This window comes from Vicia villosa, linkage group LG1 (genome assembly GCF_029867415.1).
Source record: "Vicia villosa cultivar HV-30 ecotype Madison, WI linkage group LG1, Vvil1.0, whole genome shotgun sequence".
NCBI classification, from domain to species: Eukaryota; Viridiplantae; Streptophyta; class Magnoliopsida; order Fabales; family Fabaceae; genus Vicia; species Vicia villosa.
In genome coordinates, this window is record NC_081180.1 from 114,490,092 (window position 1) to 114,509,963 (window position 19,872).

Genomic DNA, 19,872 nt, shown 5'->3' on the forward strand with positions numbered 1-19,872 from the left:
GGTCTAGACATTTAAGTTAAATCAAGAAAGTCGCATGCCCTTAATTTCATATTATGTTATGTTTTGTAGCTTTCGATATATAAGTTGATGAATTATATTACGACTATCATTTCATGTAGATGAAATCCACTAAAAAGAAGTAGTTTATCATCACGTATTATTATTATTATTATTATTATTATTATTATTATTATTATTATTATTATTATTATTATTATTATTATTATTATTATTATTATTTGATAAGCAACTTTTGTATTAAATAGCACTAGGGGTGCTAAGCAATACAAACAACACTGTTAAGAGGAAAGAAACCACATGGGGTGGGGCATTTTGTTTACAATAAGGGTAAGGAAATTTCTTAACAGACCTCCTAATCTTCTTGGCCACCCCTGGCGAAATTTCCAGAATGCCCCTATATTTCGGAAATGCATCTCTGAAATACTTTTTTTCTGAAAAAAAGGGTGATTTCGGAGATGCATTTCCGAAAACACCCCCTTTTTTGAGTTTTCGGAGATGCATTTCCGAAAAATCCCCATTTTAGGAAAGGGGGTGTGTTCGGAGATGCATATCCGAAATATTCAAAGACCAAATTGGTCTTGGAATGTTTCGGATATACACTTCCGAAAGAATTCAATAATTATTAAAAAATTAAAATCAAAGTGAATCAATACAATTAATAGGTATAAAATCAAGGTGAATCAATAAAATCAAGGTGAATCAAAATTTCCTAAACAATTTTAAAGTTAAAAATTATTTTACTAACTTATATAAATCAAAAACATTTTAATTTCATAATTAAATTTTGATTATTTAGAATTAAATATAAAATTTATTCTTTAAATAAAATTAAGACAAAATCTTTTTTTAATTTTTTTAAACTAAATAAAAATTCATAACTCATTTTTAATTATGAATCAGAATAGAAATATATAAATATATAATAATAATTATTAATTTTATAAGTGAAATATATAAATATATAATAATTATTATATAAATATATAATAATATAATAATTATTATAAATTAAAACACTATTTTTTTAATTTTTTAATTATTATATAAATATATAAATATATTTATAATTAATATATAATAATTATTATATAAATATATAAATATATAATAATTTTTATAAATATATAATAATTATTATGATTATTATATAAATATATAAATATATAAATTAAAACACTCATTTTTTTAATTTTTTTTGTAAATATATATAATAATTATTATAAATATATAAATAAAAAATTATAACTCATTTGGTAAGTGAAATTATTTTAATTATTTTAATTAAAATTATTTTAAATTTTAAAATATGAATCAGAATAGAAATATATAATTATTATTATTCATAAGTCATAAATTATATCAAAATATATAATTATTATTATTCATTACTCATAAATTATATCAAATTTATGATATATGAATTAATTAATATCATAAAATTAATTTTTGGGATTTTTTTAGATTTTTTTTGTTGTTTCGGAGATGTATCTCAGAATTTGTCAAAATTTCAATTTTTGGGATATTATCGGAAATGCACTTCCGAAGTCTGAAAAAATTTTGAAAAAAAAAATTTCGGAAATGCATTTCCGAAGCGGGGTAAAATTGGGTTTTCGCAGGGGGTGACTCCCATAGGGAGGTGGGTAAAGAAATTTTCTAAGGGTAAACATAATGTGTTCTAAGATTTTTTTTACTAAAACAAGGACCCTCACGCCTAATGGCCTTTGCCACATACTACCCGCAAAAGTAAAAGCGATCTAGTCAAAGAACACTAAATAATCCTGAAAGGAGTTTTAGTTGCAACTGTGTTTTTCATCTTTAACGAATTTTTACCTGAAAAAATATTAGTATTTTCCCTATCATCATAAGAATTCGTTAGTCCAAAACTATCATTATTAGTATAAATCATAGCAATCATAAGTTTTAACTTGTTCAAATAATCACCACATTTAGCAAAACCTATACTCACCAAATTTTATGTGAGGTCAATATTTTTGTTACACGATACAATGGATAGAAACTTAATCACACATCATCATTGGATACTGCAGGAACAGGTGCATTACAACCCAACTTTTTTATAGCATTCTCCATTTCTTTCCCTTCAGGATCTTTGTCAATTTCATGATTCACAGGGTACACTCCAATTTCTTGAAACAGAAAGTTAACTGCATAGCACAAACAACAAGAGCTCTTTGTGAAAATCACCACACCCTTTTCTGTAGCCAATCTCATCACCTTCTCCATCTTAATTAATAAAACCAATTCTAAATAAAATGTACAAACAAATATTTTATTGCAACAAGAAATATATAGAACACTTTATATTTAAGTGAAGCTTGAGGTTATTTAAAAGAGAAAGTATGGTAAGCTATTTATAGGGAGGTACAAATTTAGATAGGTGTGTGAATTGTTTATTCTTTGAACAAATTAAAGCACATTCAAAAGAGGTATTGCTTTTTAGATGCCCAATAATTATGGAGACATAATTAAGATACTTCTATTCCACTTTAGACTGAATAAAATGAAAGAGATTATTTACATATTCATATGCTGATATGCTTCAAACAGTAGAGAGATTATGAAATTATAGCCGTATATTAACATATTAGGCTTAAATCCCCCCTTTTTCCCATGTATCGATTGCAATATTAGTCCTTTCTTTTTATTTTTCAAAATTTTGGTAACACTATTTTTCTCTCATTTTTATTTGACAATCCCTTCCTATTTTTTTTTTTTCTGTAATTCAATTCATGGTATCTACAATATAAGAAAGTTTAATGTTCTTGAAATTACCAATATGCCCCTTTGGTCTGTTGTTGAACCACGTGGCTTGCTTTGTTGATCAGCATTGCTTCCTCCTCTTCACAATGCTTCAATCTTGCTTCTCCCAACGACTTCTGCACGGGTTCATTTTTTTAAAACACAAATATTTCTCTTTCTCTTTCTCGTCTCATTCTCTGTCTTTCTCCATCTTTCTCTTTCTCTCTCCACCTCAATTCAAAAAAACCCTAGCCGCTGCCTTCGATCTTCCTCTCGTCTCCTTACCGATTTCTTCATCTTCTCTGTCTTTTTTCCATATTGTTTTCTCTATTGAGTTTTCTGATTTCTTCTTGTGATTTTGATAGATGGGTCAAAATCAAAGTGGCGGTCAAGGTGGCATGGATAGAGTGTTAGAGATCGAAGAAATGGAGTTTCCGGCGAGATGATATGGGTGTTTTCCAAGAGTTTATTCAAAGGTAACACATGTTTAATCGTTTATGGCTATTCTGAATCGTTTATGACTATTCTGAATCGTTTATGGTTTTTCTGATTTGTTTGTTGGCTTTTCGTGTTCATAGTTTTGTGAGATCTGGTTTGGTTTGGTGAGATTTGGAAATTAGAATCAGATCTTGGATATATGATTTAAGTTGACATGGTTTTTGTTTTGCAGGCTGGTTTTATGAAGCCTGTGAAGCCCAAACCCAAATTGTTGAAGAAGAAGCCACTTAAGCTTAAGGAAGTGGAAAAGGGTGAGAGTTCTGAAAATGGTTAGTGGCTTCTTTTATTGAGCTCTCCACTATTTGTGAGTTTTATTTAAGTGTTCTCTTCGATGGAATCTTATGATTTTAGAGACTTTCCATCAAGATATTCTTTCTTCTCAGATACAGCAGGAGAAATATGGGCATCAATTTGAGTTGTTGTTGTTGATCATAATCAGATAACATGTCAAATTTATCCATATGAATATCTCTGGCATTGAGTGAAGAACTCAACCGACTGAATTGAAGATTACTTCTCGAAAGATCTGAACCGGTTCTGAATTATGGTCTGAGCAAGCCAATGAAATCGTTCTGGATTCTCGAGTTTGGTGTTTGTTGAATTGCTTTCTATAGAGTGGATAATTTGGTGGTTAAAGCCATAAAATGGTTTTAGTTTCCCATCAACCACGGGTAATCTATATACTACATTTGATGTTTTACAGCAATGAATTTTATGTTTTTTTTTAATTATGAACTTTTTGGTTGCTTTGTTTTCCTTTTTCGAGGGCTTGTATGTGATGTTTTCGTCTAGGAATAATTTGCCATGGAGCAAAAATATGAAGTTGAAGCAGTGTTTCACAAAACGTCACTTCATTGGAAGAGCTGATTGGCATCATTGCATGTTAAAGCAGACTAATTGTATAAGGTGAAAATATGTTTATGTGATGATTGTAGTTATTCTGTTTTCAATGCTTTTAGATTTCAACTATAATTTTTCAGTTTTATGTGATAGGCGTATCATTCTAATATTTGATTTAACTAAATGTCGCAGCTATTAGACAAAACCAAAAACTATGTTGCTGAGAAAATTGGTGAAATTCTACTCCTTCAGTTTTGTAATTTTTTCCTGTCCCCGTTTACGGTGAAATTTGTAAGCTTTATAGTGGAAAAAATATGTTTATGCAGTTATGTTTCATTCATTCTAATTGAATTCGTAATCTGATTTAATTTTGGAATGATTTGGGTTTATGAATTTATAACGCTTTTGAGTTTCAATGTATTTGGTCGTATTTTTAGTGTTAATTTCGTTCGCACTGTATCTGAAATTTGAAAAGGGAAGATTGGATTTTATGAGTGTTTTGATTCGATTTAACCATCTTGGATTGACTCTGTTGTTGTAGTCTGTATGTGAAAAAGATCTGATATTTCTGAATCATTGGACATTGAAGATTGATCTCTAAATTAAGAAATTTTTGATTTGATTTATGTTAATTTGGTTTATTTACAATCTGTGATTTGATTCTGCTAATTTGAGGATTGTGGAGATTGAATGTAATTGTAGTTTTAAATAAAAGATTCGATATTTCCTGGAGTTTTGGTTTGCAGGTGGTGATTTCTTGGTTTTATAATTATTTTAGCTAATAATTTCAGCAAAAGTTATGGTTTATGTAAGTATATACGTCTTTTCGAAGATGATGCGATGTATAGTCTGGTATATCCGCGACTGATTATGGTTTATGACGGAGACTCCTGCACGAATACACAGATTGAGCACTATTATATAGTGTCCGGGGATGGCTGTGTGGCTGTGAAGAGCGGGTGGGACGAGTACGGTATTGCTTATGGAATGCCGACTAAGCAGCCCAATCGACCATCATTTACAGTTTCAAAGTTATGGTAAGGAATGTGAGATGGTAACCGTGGCAGACCAAATGCTTCCGGTTTGAAGTATGTTGGATGTGGTGGTGCAATCCTTTCATATTGGTGCGCAGGTTCAGAGGTTAGTGCAGTAGAATTGTTTTCAAGTGTTTGCGCAGGTTTGAGTGTTGATGCAGACTGTATGGTCTTTGGTATCAAGGCAAAAGTGGAGAGTATTGCTTAGTCACAGATAGAGAAAGATTGACTATTGGAATCTTGATCATGAAGATACAAGTTAGGCGTAGCTTTTCATATGATTTTCTATGTAATCTTGAGATAATATTGACAATGTAAGGACAAATTCCAAGTAATCAAAATAACTGCCTTTTTTTAAAATGAACTTTGAGATCCCCAAACTTCTTTGATTTTGTGCTTTGAATGGGACACCTGATATCAAATTGAATCAACATGTCTTAAAGACTTTTAAGCAAGTTTAATGAAATTCCTTGCCTTATGTTATTGAAATTCCTTGCCTTATGTTATTGATATCTCAGAACGTCTTTAATCACCTTAATCTCTTAAGCAAGTTTAACGAAAGTTTATTTAATTTTCTTTGAATGCATAATGGAAACTTTCGTTAAAGAACGTATATTTTCAATAATATTCATATTTAAATTACTCTATTATTATATTAAAATTTAAATTAAAAACTTATTAATAATTTATAAAATAAAATAATTATTTTTAATTAAAAATTAAATAAACTCTTACGTGTCACTATAAAATTGGAGGGGACCATGGAAATCTCAATTGAGGTAAAATTTAGGAATCAAAAACCCACAATTATCCCTGAAAAGTAAATAAATTGAAAAAGTGATCCTCAAGATGAAACGAGAGATTTATTTTATTTTTTATACTTTATTTAAGTGTTTTCTTTTTGTTTTTTTTTTAAAAATATTTGTTAAATAGTATAGGAGCTGATTTTAATAGTGAGATAAATTTTTTGCTAGAATTACGTGTTATTTTAGGAATGGGAGGCGGTAACTAATAATTATGCTAATATAATTTTGATACTGATAATAATTAATTGAATTAATTTTGATATTGATAATAACTAATGAAACATTAATTTACATCTTGATAATCAATTTGTTTTGTCAATATTGGAAAAGAAGAGATGTACTATCTAACTATAACAAATATATTAAGTAGAAATGATACTGTTGATCTAAATACTATTAAATAATGAAAAATTATCAACCATAAACAATCCTAAAGTTAACATTAAAGAAGTTTATTAAAGAATATTGAGTAGAAATTTTAAAATTGTATTATATCTTATAAAACAATTGTTTTATTTATTCTATTCTTTATCAACTTTATTTTTAATTTTGTTACGTAGTTTTAAGAACAAAATGCATCATAATAATTACATAAATTCCTTTTTCCTTTTTCATAATAATTACATAAATTCCTTTTTCCTTTTTTAATATTAGTATTTTATAATTTTTCTCATTTTAACTCAAATTTAATCTTTTACTAATACTTTTTATTTTGATATACACAAAAGGGAAAGATATGGAGTTTTTATGAAAAGCAAAACTTTTAGTGTAATACGAATGGTTTAAAAAAAGAGGGAATTGAAAAATGTTTATGCAGATGGAATTTGAAAAAAAAGGAGGGAATGAGTTCCATCAGTTGAAAATCTATAGTATTATAGATAAGTTAAGAGATACATTTGAAAATTATGATGTGGCCGTGTTGTAGTAGAAAAGCTGGAACACTTATGGCAAAATAATCATGATTATTTTGAATATTTTCCATATCTTTGCATCGATGGAAATGATGCAGCAGGAGTTTTTCAATCACAGGTTGGCAAAAGCATGCGTCAAATCAATGGGATAATCTATTGTTAGCCTTTGTGCGATACGTTGGGTTGATCCTTTACCTTGTGGATATTTTTTGAACTCCTAGCCAAAGTTGTTTGAAATAAAGTTAAAAATATACTTAAATAAAAAAGGATTTGAAAAAAAGATGTAAAGATTTCTTTTACCCGAAAAAATGCAGAGAATCAATATGCTAACTTAAAAGCTTATACATCAAATTATATCACATTTATATGGACAAATCATTGGGAAGAATTCATGTTCAAATCGTATGATAATAAATTTTAGCCACATTTTATTTATCTTATAATTGAACTTCGGATTTTATTCATCTTATAATTGAACTTCGGATTGCATGACCCTTTTTTTTTCAAGTGTTAACAAAAAAGTAAACACTTGTAATATTTATAAGAGGGAAAACCATCTGCTCATGTAGTGTCAAAACACATCAATGTCTTAATATTTTTGATAATGATACCTAACAAAAATAATTTGTACACGACAATATAAAATTATTGATCAAAATATTGATTATTAACGAGAACATGGAGTTATTAATTAAAATATTTTTTTATTAATTATACATTTAATTATTATTTTTTCACGGGTACCAGACATTTTTCTATTAAAAAATATACATCTAAAACAAATGAGTGTCCCGTACAAAAACTCGTGCGAATGCAGATATTTATAATCCAAATATTTTTTATTAAAAATTGTTATACAGAAAAAAATATATTATTGATCTAAATATTTATATATAAGAAAAATTACTATTGATTCAGATATTTTTTTAAACGGATAGCCAGATATTTTTCTATTAAAAAATATACGAATTAATTATACATTCAATTATTTTTTTCACGGGTACCAGATATTTTTCTATTAATATATATATATATATATATATATATATATATATATATATATATATATATATATATATATATATATATATATATATATATATATATATATATATATATATATATATATATATATATATATATGAAACAAATGCGCGTCCCATACGAGAACCCGTGCGAATGCACGGGTTTGTTACTAGTTGCTATTGTTAGAACTACATTAACACACGTGTATGGTACATATCAATCTTAATCCTATCTTTTTTGAAAATGTCAGTGAAGGTGTGGAAGAAATTAGTCTAAATTTAAAAAAAGTTTATGTGGGATGGTGTGAAGAATGTTTCCAAAACTTCTTGAGTGAAGTGGTCCGATGTCCTTAAGAAAAAAAGGTGGTTTAAATGTTAGAGATTTTCGGCTGCCTAATTTGGCTAAATTGGTCAAGTGGAGTTGAAGACTTATCTCAAGTGCCTTTGGCCTTTGGTGTAATATTCTTACATATAGATATGGAGTCACGATTACTTCTTCTTTGAATGGTGGCAGATCTTCGGGTTATGCTATGTTTCCTCTTGATGAAAATGAGTGTCTCTTCTTAGGTCTAGATAAGAAGAACTCTCTAATTGGTTTGTGAAAGGGTTGAGTAAGAAGGTGGAGTCTTGTCCTCGGATCCCATTTTGGACGGAATCGGGAACGTCCCTCTTAAGATTGAGTTTTAAGGACTTTTCACCATCTCTCAATCTGAAGATGGTAGTGTGGGAGAGATGGGTAGGTATGAAAATGAGAGGATCTCTTAGGACTTAAGATGGAGGAGACAATTTTTTTCTTCCTTGAAAATCTTTGGTTTCTGATTTCTGATCACAAAACCATTATTTATACACTACTAATTAGAATTACAATTACTAATTAGGACAAAAACTATTTAACCAACTTAGTTAGTTTTAGTTACTTGTATAAAAAGTAACTAACTTAATCACTTTGTTACTAATAATACAAGTAACTAACTAAAACATTCCAAACATAATCTACACTTCAATGTTCCATATTCCATGTTAATTCAAATTCTCTACACTTACATTAAACATGCTAATATGACAATGTAGTGCCACACTTACAAATTCAGAGTGACACGATAGTAGTAAAGTTTAATATTAATATATGTATCTATGTTACCACTTTTGGAATTGTCCTTTATATAGGAATAGAGATTCTGAATTTTTGTGTGTATCTTCCTTTCCAATCATTTGGTTGTTGGGAAATGAGTTGTTAAAGTTGTACAATGTGAACGCGATTCTTATCCATTCATTCCTTATATTGATTTTTGTTCTAGGTTGGTAATCAAGGCCAAGTAGGGCGCAAGGCCCAACACCAGAGGAGACACAGTATGGCAAAGACATTAAAGATAATCAAAATATCTACTTGTGACTCCTTTTGAGATAACCAATAAAGTCTCTTTGATTCATCCTATGGTCGTCCACATCTCATGCTCTCCCTTTACATTTAAGTTACTAAAAAACTCCCATATAAAAGGAAACTTAGGGCACCATACTGTAGGTACCTCCACTTCCATTTGAAATTTCATTATCCAGTTCCTTCACTAACTTGAGCTCCACCAACCACATCGGAATCGAAGAACAAACGTAATGCAACATTCAATTCAGCATAATCATTCATCATCCCGTTCTCACGTAAAACATTGGCATTTTATGTAGAAATTCGATATTATATCCCTATCATTCTTCTTCTCCCAAAGTTTAGATCTACCTCCCAAGCCGAACTCACTAAATTTGCGACCAAATTCATCTCACTTGAGTCATCAAGCAAAAGCATCGTCAAAAATTAGTGGTCATCGTAAGTATACTCCCCCTACTCCATAGCCAAACACATTGCATCATGAGAAGATATAAGAATCTTCTTATCTTCTTCCACTCATAGTGAAAATTTATGGCTAGTTTTCATTGTTCCCTATATCGTTTCTACCAATTCCGTAGATGGATGAAAAACATTTAACACAAACAATTAAAAATAAATAATTTAAGAGATAAATCATTTACAAAGAATAAAACTTAACGGATCACATGGTTCATACTATTATGGAAAATTCATTTGAGAGGAACCAAATCTAAGGAAAATAGCCTCTCATACTTAAGATATTCATGTCTATCTATTACAAATTAAAACAATAAATTAAACTTACAATAATCATGGATGATTCCCTAATGAGTGAGTCTCATAGTCAAGGTTTTAAATAACAGTTGGCATTGGTGTTTCGTTTGAATATAGGCTTTTAAGATCTCGATCGATACATGTGTTACAACAGTGATTGCGGTCATCGCGGTGTGAATTAATTGTTATAATTAATAATAATTAATAATAATTAATGATTATTAGTGTGTTCCAAAATGACAAGAATATTTTAAAGTGAAGAATTTGAAAATAGACAACACTTTGTGTCATGTTGCAGTAGGCAATTTATATTTTGAATTCAGATATAGGCAACACTCCTTGAAATGCTACAGAATGCGAAACTGTACATTCTTTAAAAATTGTTGCTGTAGAAATAGTGCAATGTTTTAAAAGTGTTATTGTAGGCGAAACAATGTAACATTTAGCAAATGTGTTGCTAAAAGGGTGTGTTTCATCAAGGGTCACAACCTTATGAAACAACACCAATTTTTCCTATAAATTGAGCATTCGAGATCCAGAAAAGCACATCCGAAAAACCTATCATCTTCACGAAAATTTCTAAACACTCTTTGTTGCATTCGAGTTTTCGTCGTTCTTGCGCAAACTCAATAAAAAATTGAATTATCATGGATATTATTGCGTTCCAACTCTAAGACATTTGAGAGTGTTTGCAATACGTATAAAAAAAGTAATGTCGTTCACGATTCTAGTCTCGATATATTTGTTTTAAATTATTTTTCTAACATTAATCACAACTTATTCTTTATGATATTAAAAAATAAAAGGCTAAATTACTGTTTTGGTCCCCCTGTTTTCACGATTTTAGTCCCCCTATTTTGTTTTTAAACACTTTCGGTCTCTCACCTCTATTTTAGCTTAAAATAACATTGAAGTTTCACTTTTTAAAATAGGTAGATCATCCTCAAGTGGGATGGGGGACCAAAAGTGAGGATGGGGACTAAAGCAACATATTTTAAAATGTGACAAATAAGTATTTTTTGTAGCCAAAGTGAGAATGAGGGACCAAAAGTGTTTAAAAATGAAATAGGGAGACTAAAATCGTGAAAACATAAAAATGAGAGATTCAACCAAAATTAAGGGATAAATATGTTTTTAGTCCCTATAAAATTACCCAAAATGACTTTTAGTCCCTATAAAAAAAATATTGACTTTTAGTCCCTATAAAATTATTTATTTTTGCACTCAGTTTTAGTCTCTGTAGAGGGATCAAAAGTAAGTGCAAAAGTAATTTTATAGGGACTAAAAATCAATATATTTTTTATAAAGATTAAAAGTCAAAATTGAGATATTTATAAGGACCAAAAACATATTTAACCCAAAAATTAATAATATTGATATTGGCACCTTCTCAAATTGTTTTCTCACGGTTTTTTCTTTAGGAAACGGAATGTTTTTTTAAACCTTGCATAGTGTATAATTCAAGAGGGTTAATTTTCTTTGGGTTCTATTTCAGTAGGTTAAAGTTAGTGAGGACAGTCATTATTCGTGTAAGAAATGAACTAAAGAAGGTTTGTACATCTATTTGTAGATTTCATAACATTAATTTTTAGTAATATTTTTAGCTATAAAAGTGTTGCAACGATTTTATTCATCAAAAAAACAGTAGATCAGAGGTTGGTTATTAGCTATTTGCCATAATTGATTTATGCTATTATTTTCTTCAAATAGCCGTAAAAGAACTATGCTATTTGCTATTTTAAATATTTTAAAATTTCATAACAATTATTTACCACTAAATTGTGATGGTCCAGTGGTAATTGCAATAGGTTTCCTCTTCACTTTAGAAGGTCACGGTTTCATACCCCTATTCCACTACTCATAATTGAAAAAGATTATCTTGATTAAATATAGTGATCCTAATATTATCTTGTATGTTGATTGAGAATTATGCATTCCTTTTCGAGAAGGGAGTGGTGTTTCTTTTACAAGCCCAGTTTTGGGCCACTTCCCTTGGACCCCAGCACAGTTTGCTTTGCAGAAATTTTTTTTATCCACCCCTATTTTCTTAGAAATTCGCGGCAAAATTTCTTAAATGTCCTTATATTTCGGAAGTACATCTCCGAATGTATTTTTTTAAACAAAAAAAAGGTTATTTCGAAAGTGCATATCCGAAGACACTTTTTTTATAGAAAAAATATGACTTCGGAGATGCATATCCGAAAAAACTCAATAATTATTAAAAAATTAAAATTAAGATGAATCAATACAATTAATAGTATTAAGTAAAATATATTATTAAATTTATATTATTATAAATTTATATTAAAATAAGAATAAAGTAGTAAATAATTTTATTCTTACTTGATCTCTCTTATTTTAAATTTTTGTTAAATAATTATTAATATATTTATTTTTTATATAATCATAATTGTTGTGTATTAGTTATAATGAAATTTATCAAAAAAATAATTAAATTTTTATGAGTTTTATTTTTTAATTTATAATTAGAATAGAAATATCAACCGTATAATTATCATTATTATTATTCATAACTTATAGCTTATATCAATTCTATGATATCTGAATTACTCAAATTTTTTAATTTTTTGGAATTTTTTTGGATATGCATATTCGAAAATATCTCTGACAATTTTTTGGAGGGTTTTTTTCGGATATGCATATCCGAATTAACTAAAATCTCAATTTTTTGGGGTGTTTTTGGAGATGCATCTCCGAATTAACCAAAATCTCAAATTTTTCGAAGATGCATCTCTGAAGGATATTTTACGGTTTCTAGCAGTGGTTTTCACACCATGGAGGTGGATAAAAAAATTGTCTAATTATAACAATTAATCCCCCGATTCACCTGTCCTTGCTAGTTAGACTTTAGTTTTTTTTCCTTAATTTTTTTAATGATAAAAAATTGTAATAAAATTAATATAAAAATTTTTTGTTAGATTTTTTAGGTCGATTTTTAGGAATTTAATTTCTAGTTCCTTTTTAGAATTTTCATTATAAAATATAAAAAATCCATCATAATTCTTGTCAGATTTTTTTTAAGTGATTTTAGGAATAATTGTTTAATTTTAACAGGTTTTTCCACACGAATGTACATAGGTGTGTATGAGACCTATGCTAATCCATGCCCTATTGCTTGCTTCGCTCCTTCTGTTAATTGCTTTTCAATTGGTTCTTTGGGATTTAGATTACTTACTTGATATATAAAAAATATTAGAATTGATCTCTTTTATTTATTTTTTGTTGATTGACTGATGCCATGAGAAGTAGGATAGAGATGTATGACTGGAAGTCCTACACGTGGTAGGAAATGTTTGTTGGTAGCTTAGACCATGTTTTCCTTAAAGTTGTTCTACATTGGATTCCTTTGTTACTTGTTAGCCTTGATTCAAGTTCATAGTTGTGTGTCTAATGCTTGATTAAGTTTAGGGCTTCTTGAGACCTATTTAAGTACTTAAGATGAGGTGTTAACCTTAGGGTTTGTTTTAAGTCTTGTTTAAGTTTGACTTGTTCCTTGAGATTTGTTTAAGTACTCAAGATGAGGTGCTAACCTTTGAGTTTGTTGTAGGTATTTCTTGTTTAATATTACACTTTCCTTGAGACTTGATTAGGTACTCAAGGTGGGGTGTTAACCTTTGTGTTTGTTTTAGGTCTTTCTTGATTAAGATTAGACTTTCCTTGAGACTTGTTTAAGTGCTCAAGATGGGGTGTTGACTTTTAGGTGTTTGGTAAGTCTTTCTTGATTATGAGTAGACTTTTCCTTGAGACTTGTTTAAGTACTCAAGATGGAGTGTTGACTTCTAGGTGTTTGTTAAGTCTTTCTTGATTAAGAGTAGATTTGTCCTTGAGACTTGTTTAAGTACTCAAGATGGGGTGTTGACTTCTAGGTGTTTGTAAGTCTTTCTTGATTAAGAGTAGATTTTTGCTTGAGACTTGATGAGCAACCTGAGTCTATGACCCAACTATCTTAAGTCTCAAAACTCGATACCACTAGTGCACCAGCACTTTCATAACCATCTTCATATAAGGTAATCACAACTTGAATAGAATCTCCATTATCCTTTCTCTCGTGACAATCCTTATTCAAGTGACTGATTTTCCTAACAATTAAAACATTTTACCTTTGATTTGTAAAATCTCATAGATTTGGACATCACTCTATGCTCACTTCCCCCTCTTGAGACACAAAAGCCTTCACCACTATCATCAATCTTCAAATCTTCTGCCTTTGAAAATTCTTGGGATTTCACCGCCGTCAAGACTTCATTCAAAGTAATAGTAACTTCATTATCATAAAGAAGGTTATCTTAAAATTCTCAAAGGATCTGGGTAATAAGCTCAAGAAGTGTAGAGTCTTGTCCTTATCATTAATATTCACCTTAATATTCTCAAGATCATCAATAATCTTGTGAAATGTTTTCCACTGTTCCATCATGGATTTGTTCTCCACCATTTAGAATGAATAGAGTTGTTGTTTCAGACACAGCCTCTAAGCTAAAGACTTCCCTTAGAACTTTATCCCTGAGGCACACAATAATGACACTCCTGGACTTATCCATCATCTCGGTCTTCTCTACTTTATTAAGGCATGCAGACATTGATGTCTCACCCTTCAAAGCTTCTATACAATTCTCTTGAGTTAAAACCATTTGCATCTTCATTTTCCACAATCCAAAATCGTTGTCTCCAAAAAAAATTACGATCTCCCCTTTAGCATGATGCTCATTTGTAAGTAATATCCCTTTGCCCCATAGTGGGCGCCACTTGTTGTGAAAATGATAAGGTTCAATTCACATCAAGATATTTAACGTGTGGGACAAAGAACAATGTTAACCAACATACATTGCCTACATAATAATAACCAGTAATATAGTGAATTAACCTAGCAGAAGAAGATAAATGAAGACGAGAAACACAAAAGGTTTGTTTCTCCGGTTCGATCAAATGATTTACGTCTAGGGGAGAGAGAAACTCTCTAATTCACTATAATCCAAAAGTTGTTACAAGAGATTACGCAAAGAGTTACAAGAAAATAACCTTGAAATTTCCAAAGAACAAACCCTAATTTTTACCCAAGTGTTTCCCAATCTCTCTAACTCTCAATATAAAAATCACACAAACCTAAGGTGTTTAAAGTGTTTACCAATCCCTTTGATAACCCAAAAAGGATTTCAAGTTCATGAAATATAATTCTTAGAATTTTACCCTTTGCTTTCTCAATAGAATTTTTACCTTACACTACTACGGAAAACCCATTTAACAACAGTTGGGAAAGATATATAACCACGCAGGACCATGTGTTGTCATGTAGCATGTGGTTGTATATGCGGTACTTACAATCACGGTACTAGGACCTTTGTTATATTATAGAAAACGCGCACCATATCACAACGGTTCGCTAACCCAACCGTCGTGATATAACTAAAGGTCCCAAGTTTGATTCTCAGCATCAACATTTTGTAATTTATATTATTATGGTCACCGTTCAATATACAATCTCGGTTAGGTTTTATAACCGTTGTAAAAAATACCTCTGTTTTAAATATGCAATTCTTTTCTTCTCAAATTCTTCCCATTTTTTATTTTGTAACTATTATAACCATATCAGAGAATTTACAACATTGTGCATCAACAATGTGCATCAAAGAGCTTAAAAAATAGCTAACATTGTGCATCAAAAGCCAAAATTAATAATTACAAAATGTAATAATTCATTGTGCATCGAAATTCATATTCACATCATCATATACAGAAAATAATTCATTAGCACATCTCAATAAATCAAATAGATGGACCCTTAAGCACATTGTGGATATATGCCCAACGCTTACGAAGATCGACAAAGTCCTCAACGGGAAATGGGGTTACGTCGTTAAACATCTACATATGAAAGAGAGAAAAAAAGTGAATATCATGCATGATAATAAGTTAGTGGTCAACTTATATATTAATATATGTAAATATATTATGACATATATACTTTATCCCATGAATCAGCAATGCCGACAAGGACAATGTTTAACATGTGTTTCATGACACAATACCCACACTCGTTTTTCTCGGGTTATTTCCTCTTCTATAAATGAATGTAACCACACATGAAATTAACCACACATGAATTTAAATGAAAGAAACGGATAATCGGGCCACTTACTTTAGGAGAGATCCATGAGGGCTTTCTTCTAACATTTTTCATCATATTCACTTGCTCCACAAAACTCTACATTGAATATGAATTAAACATATTACATGCTAAACTACTTACAATATCAAAGAACATAATACAGTTATCGTATTCGTCTTAAATGATATTATGATCAATTGCCAACGATCAGTGAACAAACATGAACATATATATTATTAGTATGTGCTAAAACAAAACTAAATGAATACATAAACATCAATTAAAAAAATACGTACCGACAGAGAAATGGTGCTAAGTAACATTTATTTCATCCCTCATTTAACTATTTTTCAAGTAATCTAGAATTTCTCTTGGTGAATTAAATGCCCATCGAATAAAAAGCGGATCCAAGATTCCACAAATACTCAATTTATTTAACTCTATACAAACACGGTGAATGTACCTAAATGGTTAAAGAAAATGAATAAATTAATTGAGGAAATACAAAAAATGATAATGTTCTATAATGACATGTATATTCAGTTATATACTTAAGTGCACCAAACTTGTAAGATCCTTACGTCCAGCCACTTATATCCACAGAGAAAATTCCTTACATCGTCAGGACTGTAATAGAATAACTCCACACATGGACAATGTTATAGTGGGAGAGGTTGCAATGCGTTTATGCTCGCAACAATTGTATATAACATAGTGATTTCATTTGAGTTAGGGTCCAATAACTCGTTGTAATTAGCTGAAAGGGGAAGGGACTGAACAACTTCCTTTAGTAGAAGCACATATTGTATTTTTCAAGATAAGAACTTTTGCTAGAGATTAGCTACGAATTTAACTACGAATTAGATACGAAATTTTATAGGCTCAAGTACCATGTTAACTTTAGCCACGTGACATGCCACGTCAGCATATTTGACAGGTGGCACTGCCACGTGTTAGTGTCACGTCAACTCTGTTAGCGGACGTTAGCAGGAGGGACCAAAAGTGTGGATGCAAAATTTTAGAGGGACCATTCTTTGAAGGAAATGTTTAGAGGAACTAAAAATGAAATCTGATATATTTAGAGGGAACAAAAACTAACTTAACCCGTAAAAATATGTTTGGTTCAGAAGGGGATGAGAGGGGTTTTATTAATAATTTACATTTCTATCCTTATCCTTATGATATCTTTATGATATTCAAAGTATAAAAATTCAGAAATATTTTTTTGATAATAAAATATGCATAAATAATTAAACTGTGTTTTGAAGGGATTTTGTTCCCCTTCCCTCCCCTCACCTCCTTAAATTTAAATTAAACACATTTAATTAGATATATTCCCCCATGTTTGGTTCACAAGGGATGAGAGGGAATTTATTAATAATTTACATTTTTATCCTTATCCTTTTGATATCTTTATGATATTCAAAGTATAAAAATTCATAAATATTTTTTTATAATAAAATATGCATAAATAATTAAACTGTGTTTTGAAGGAATTTTGCTCCTCTTCCCTCCTCCCACCTCCTTTATTTGAATTAGTCAAACTTGGATTGGATTGAGGAGAACAAAATATAGTAGTATCTATTTCTTTTCATTTAAACATTTATTACAATTTTTTTTATCTCTCAATTTCGGCAGAATAAGAAAAATATTCCCCTATGTCATATAATATTCAAATAATAACATCCAAATAGAACCTAAAAAGACATCGTGCTTACCCTTCCAAGTAATGGAACATATGCAAATGGTAAATCAAAAAGACACTAAATGGGGTGAGATTTTAATGGAAATTCTCTGTTACTATTCAAATGCCAAAAAGTTACACTCATCTCAAACAATACTATTCTTTGATAAATAAATATGCTTGTTGTCGATATATTTGAATATTTATTAGCCTATTAGAACTAGGGGGAATTATATCATGTCATTAGATAAAGAGTGAAATTGAAACATGTTTTCTTGTTAGTATCTCCAAACTAAAGATGCATATTAGTTAATTATTTTTCTTCAAAGAAAAACATAATATATATAAAAAGTTTAAAATCGAATCCTCTCCGGTCGATTTTATAGTAAAGTCAATTGGAGAATATCGATTTTATTGTAAAGTCAACCAGATACTGAAGACTAAATTACAAAAAGAATTTCTAACAATCTACGGTTGACTGTATCATAAATTAGTCTATACAGATTCTAATTAAGATTCAATTTGAAAAAATTTGAAGTGGTCAGAGTTTTAAAAAATTGTCTGCGACCGCGAAAACGGCCGTGACAAAACGGTTTTGGTAGATCGATATATTATTAACTGTTTTATATGTTGGAGAATAGATTGATGTTAATTTACACCGCGACGACCGCAATCAATGTTGTAACATCTGTATCGACCGAAATTGCAAAAACCTTTACGCAACCACGATGCGACTGCGACCGTTTTTTAAAACCCTGGAAGTGGCATTAACTAAAATAGAGGTGTTTTCTCTATTATCCAAGTTTCATAGAACTTTGATATACATCAGCCATAGTAAGCTGGCATTTCATCAAATTACAAAACAAAACAAAAAAAGAAAAAAAGCAAGACTATGTTTACATACACTTAGTTTCAGCTAAAGAGGACACTCATTAAAAAGAAGGAATGTCCCTAGCTTAACCAAATTACAGCCCCATCACATATACTTCTATGTATACATGGATCTAGCTCTTTGAAGTTTTATTCATTAGTTATCACTAGAACCAAATGGCTCTAGCAGCCATAAGCATTTGCTTGAGAGAGCCATCAACATGAAGAGAAATCACATCCTTTGATGACCCTACAAATTTTCCACCAATGAAAACTGCTGGAACTGAAGGGTTACATCCAAGGCTCCTTAGAGCCCTTTCCATTTCCCTACCATAGGGTTCATTGTCTAGGTCATGCACTGCAGGGCTGGCTCCTAGCTCATAGAAGAGCTGTGTTATGCTGTGACACATGTAGCATGAACTCTTTGTGAATACAACTGCAGCTTTCTTTGATGCCAAATCCTTCACTCTATCCATTACTTGAAATGTTGAGTTTCTTAATTAAGATGCTACAAGAGTGTGTGAAATCTTGTGCTTTGTTTTGCTTTGTGGAATTTGAGATTTTAGCACCCTCTTATTTATAGTGGTTGGTGAAGATATTGGATTGTATAAATTGTATATTCTAGGAAAGTAGAAAAAAAATATAAATTATACTTAAAATGGATATAGGGAAAAAAAAAAAAAAGTTCCTTGAGATATTTATTTGGATAAGGGAAATTCAAATTCTCTTGATCCTTTGGTGACTCTGAATGAACATGAACAAGCATCTAGAATCAAACTATTTGAGTGATATAATTGAAATCAATTGGAGTGGGGGGTGAGAGCAATCAATGAAAGGAATAAGAACAAGAACAATATAAATTTAAATAATAATTTATTAATTAGTCTTTCGACCTTGGTTCTAAGCATCAATGAAATTATTATTCTAATGTGATTTATGCAAACTTCTTCACTAAGGTAGATGGCACAAAATAATGGTGCGTTGTCGATGCAAGAGGCTAGGAGAATGGAATCTTATATGCAATTAGAATTGGAAGTGTTGTGTTTGAAAAAGTCAAAGGCTATGAATGAGTTCCAAGTGTCATATCCATGAATGAAGGGTATGGTAAAGCTTACTATGAACTAGAGATGTCAACGGGTTAAGATGGTGGTGGTGTGTGCTTAGT

General features: G+C 30.1%; 1 protein-coding gene across 1 annotated transcript; it reads right to left on the reverse strand.

Annotated features, from left to right (window-relative positions):
• Positions 1 to 18,513: 18,513 nt before the first annotated feature.
• LOC131614858 (glutaredoxin-C11-like) lies at positions 18,514 to 19,270 on the reverse strand. The gene has a single exon (XM_058886398.1). It carries the CDS (start codon positions 19,181 to 19,183, stop codon positions 18,875 to 18,877), a length of 309 nt encoding a protein of 102 aa, XP_058742381.1. The 5' UTR covers positions 19,184 to 19,270; the 3' UTR covers positions 18,514 to 18,874.
• Between the last annotated feature and the right edge of the window lie 602 nt (positions 19,271 to 19,872).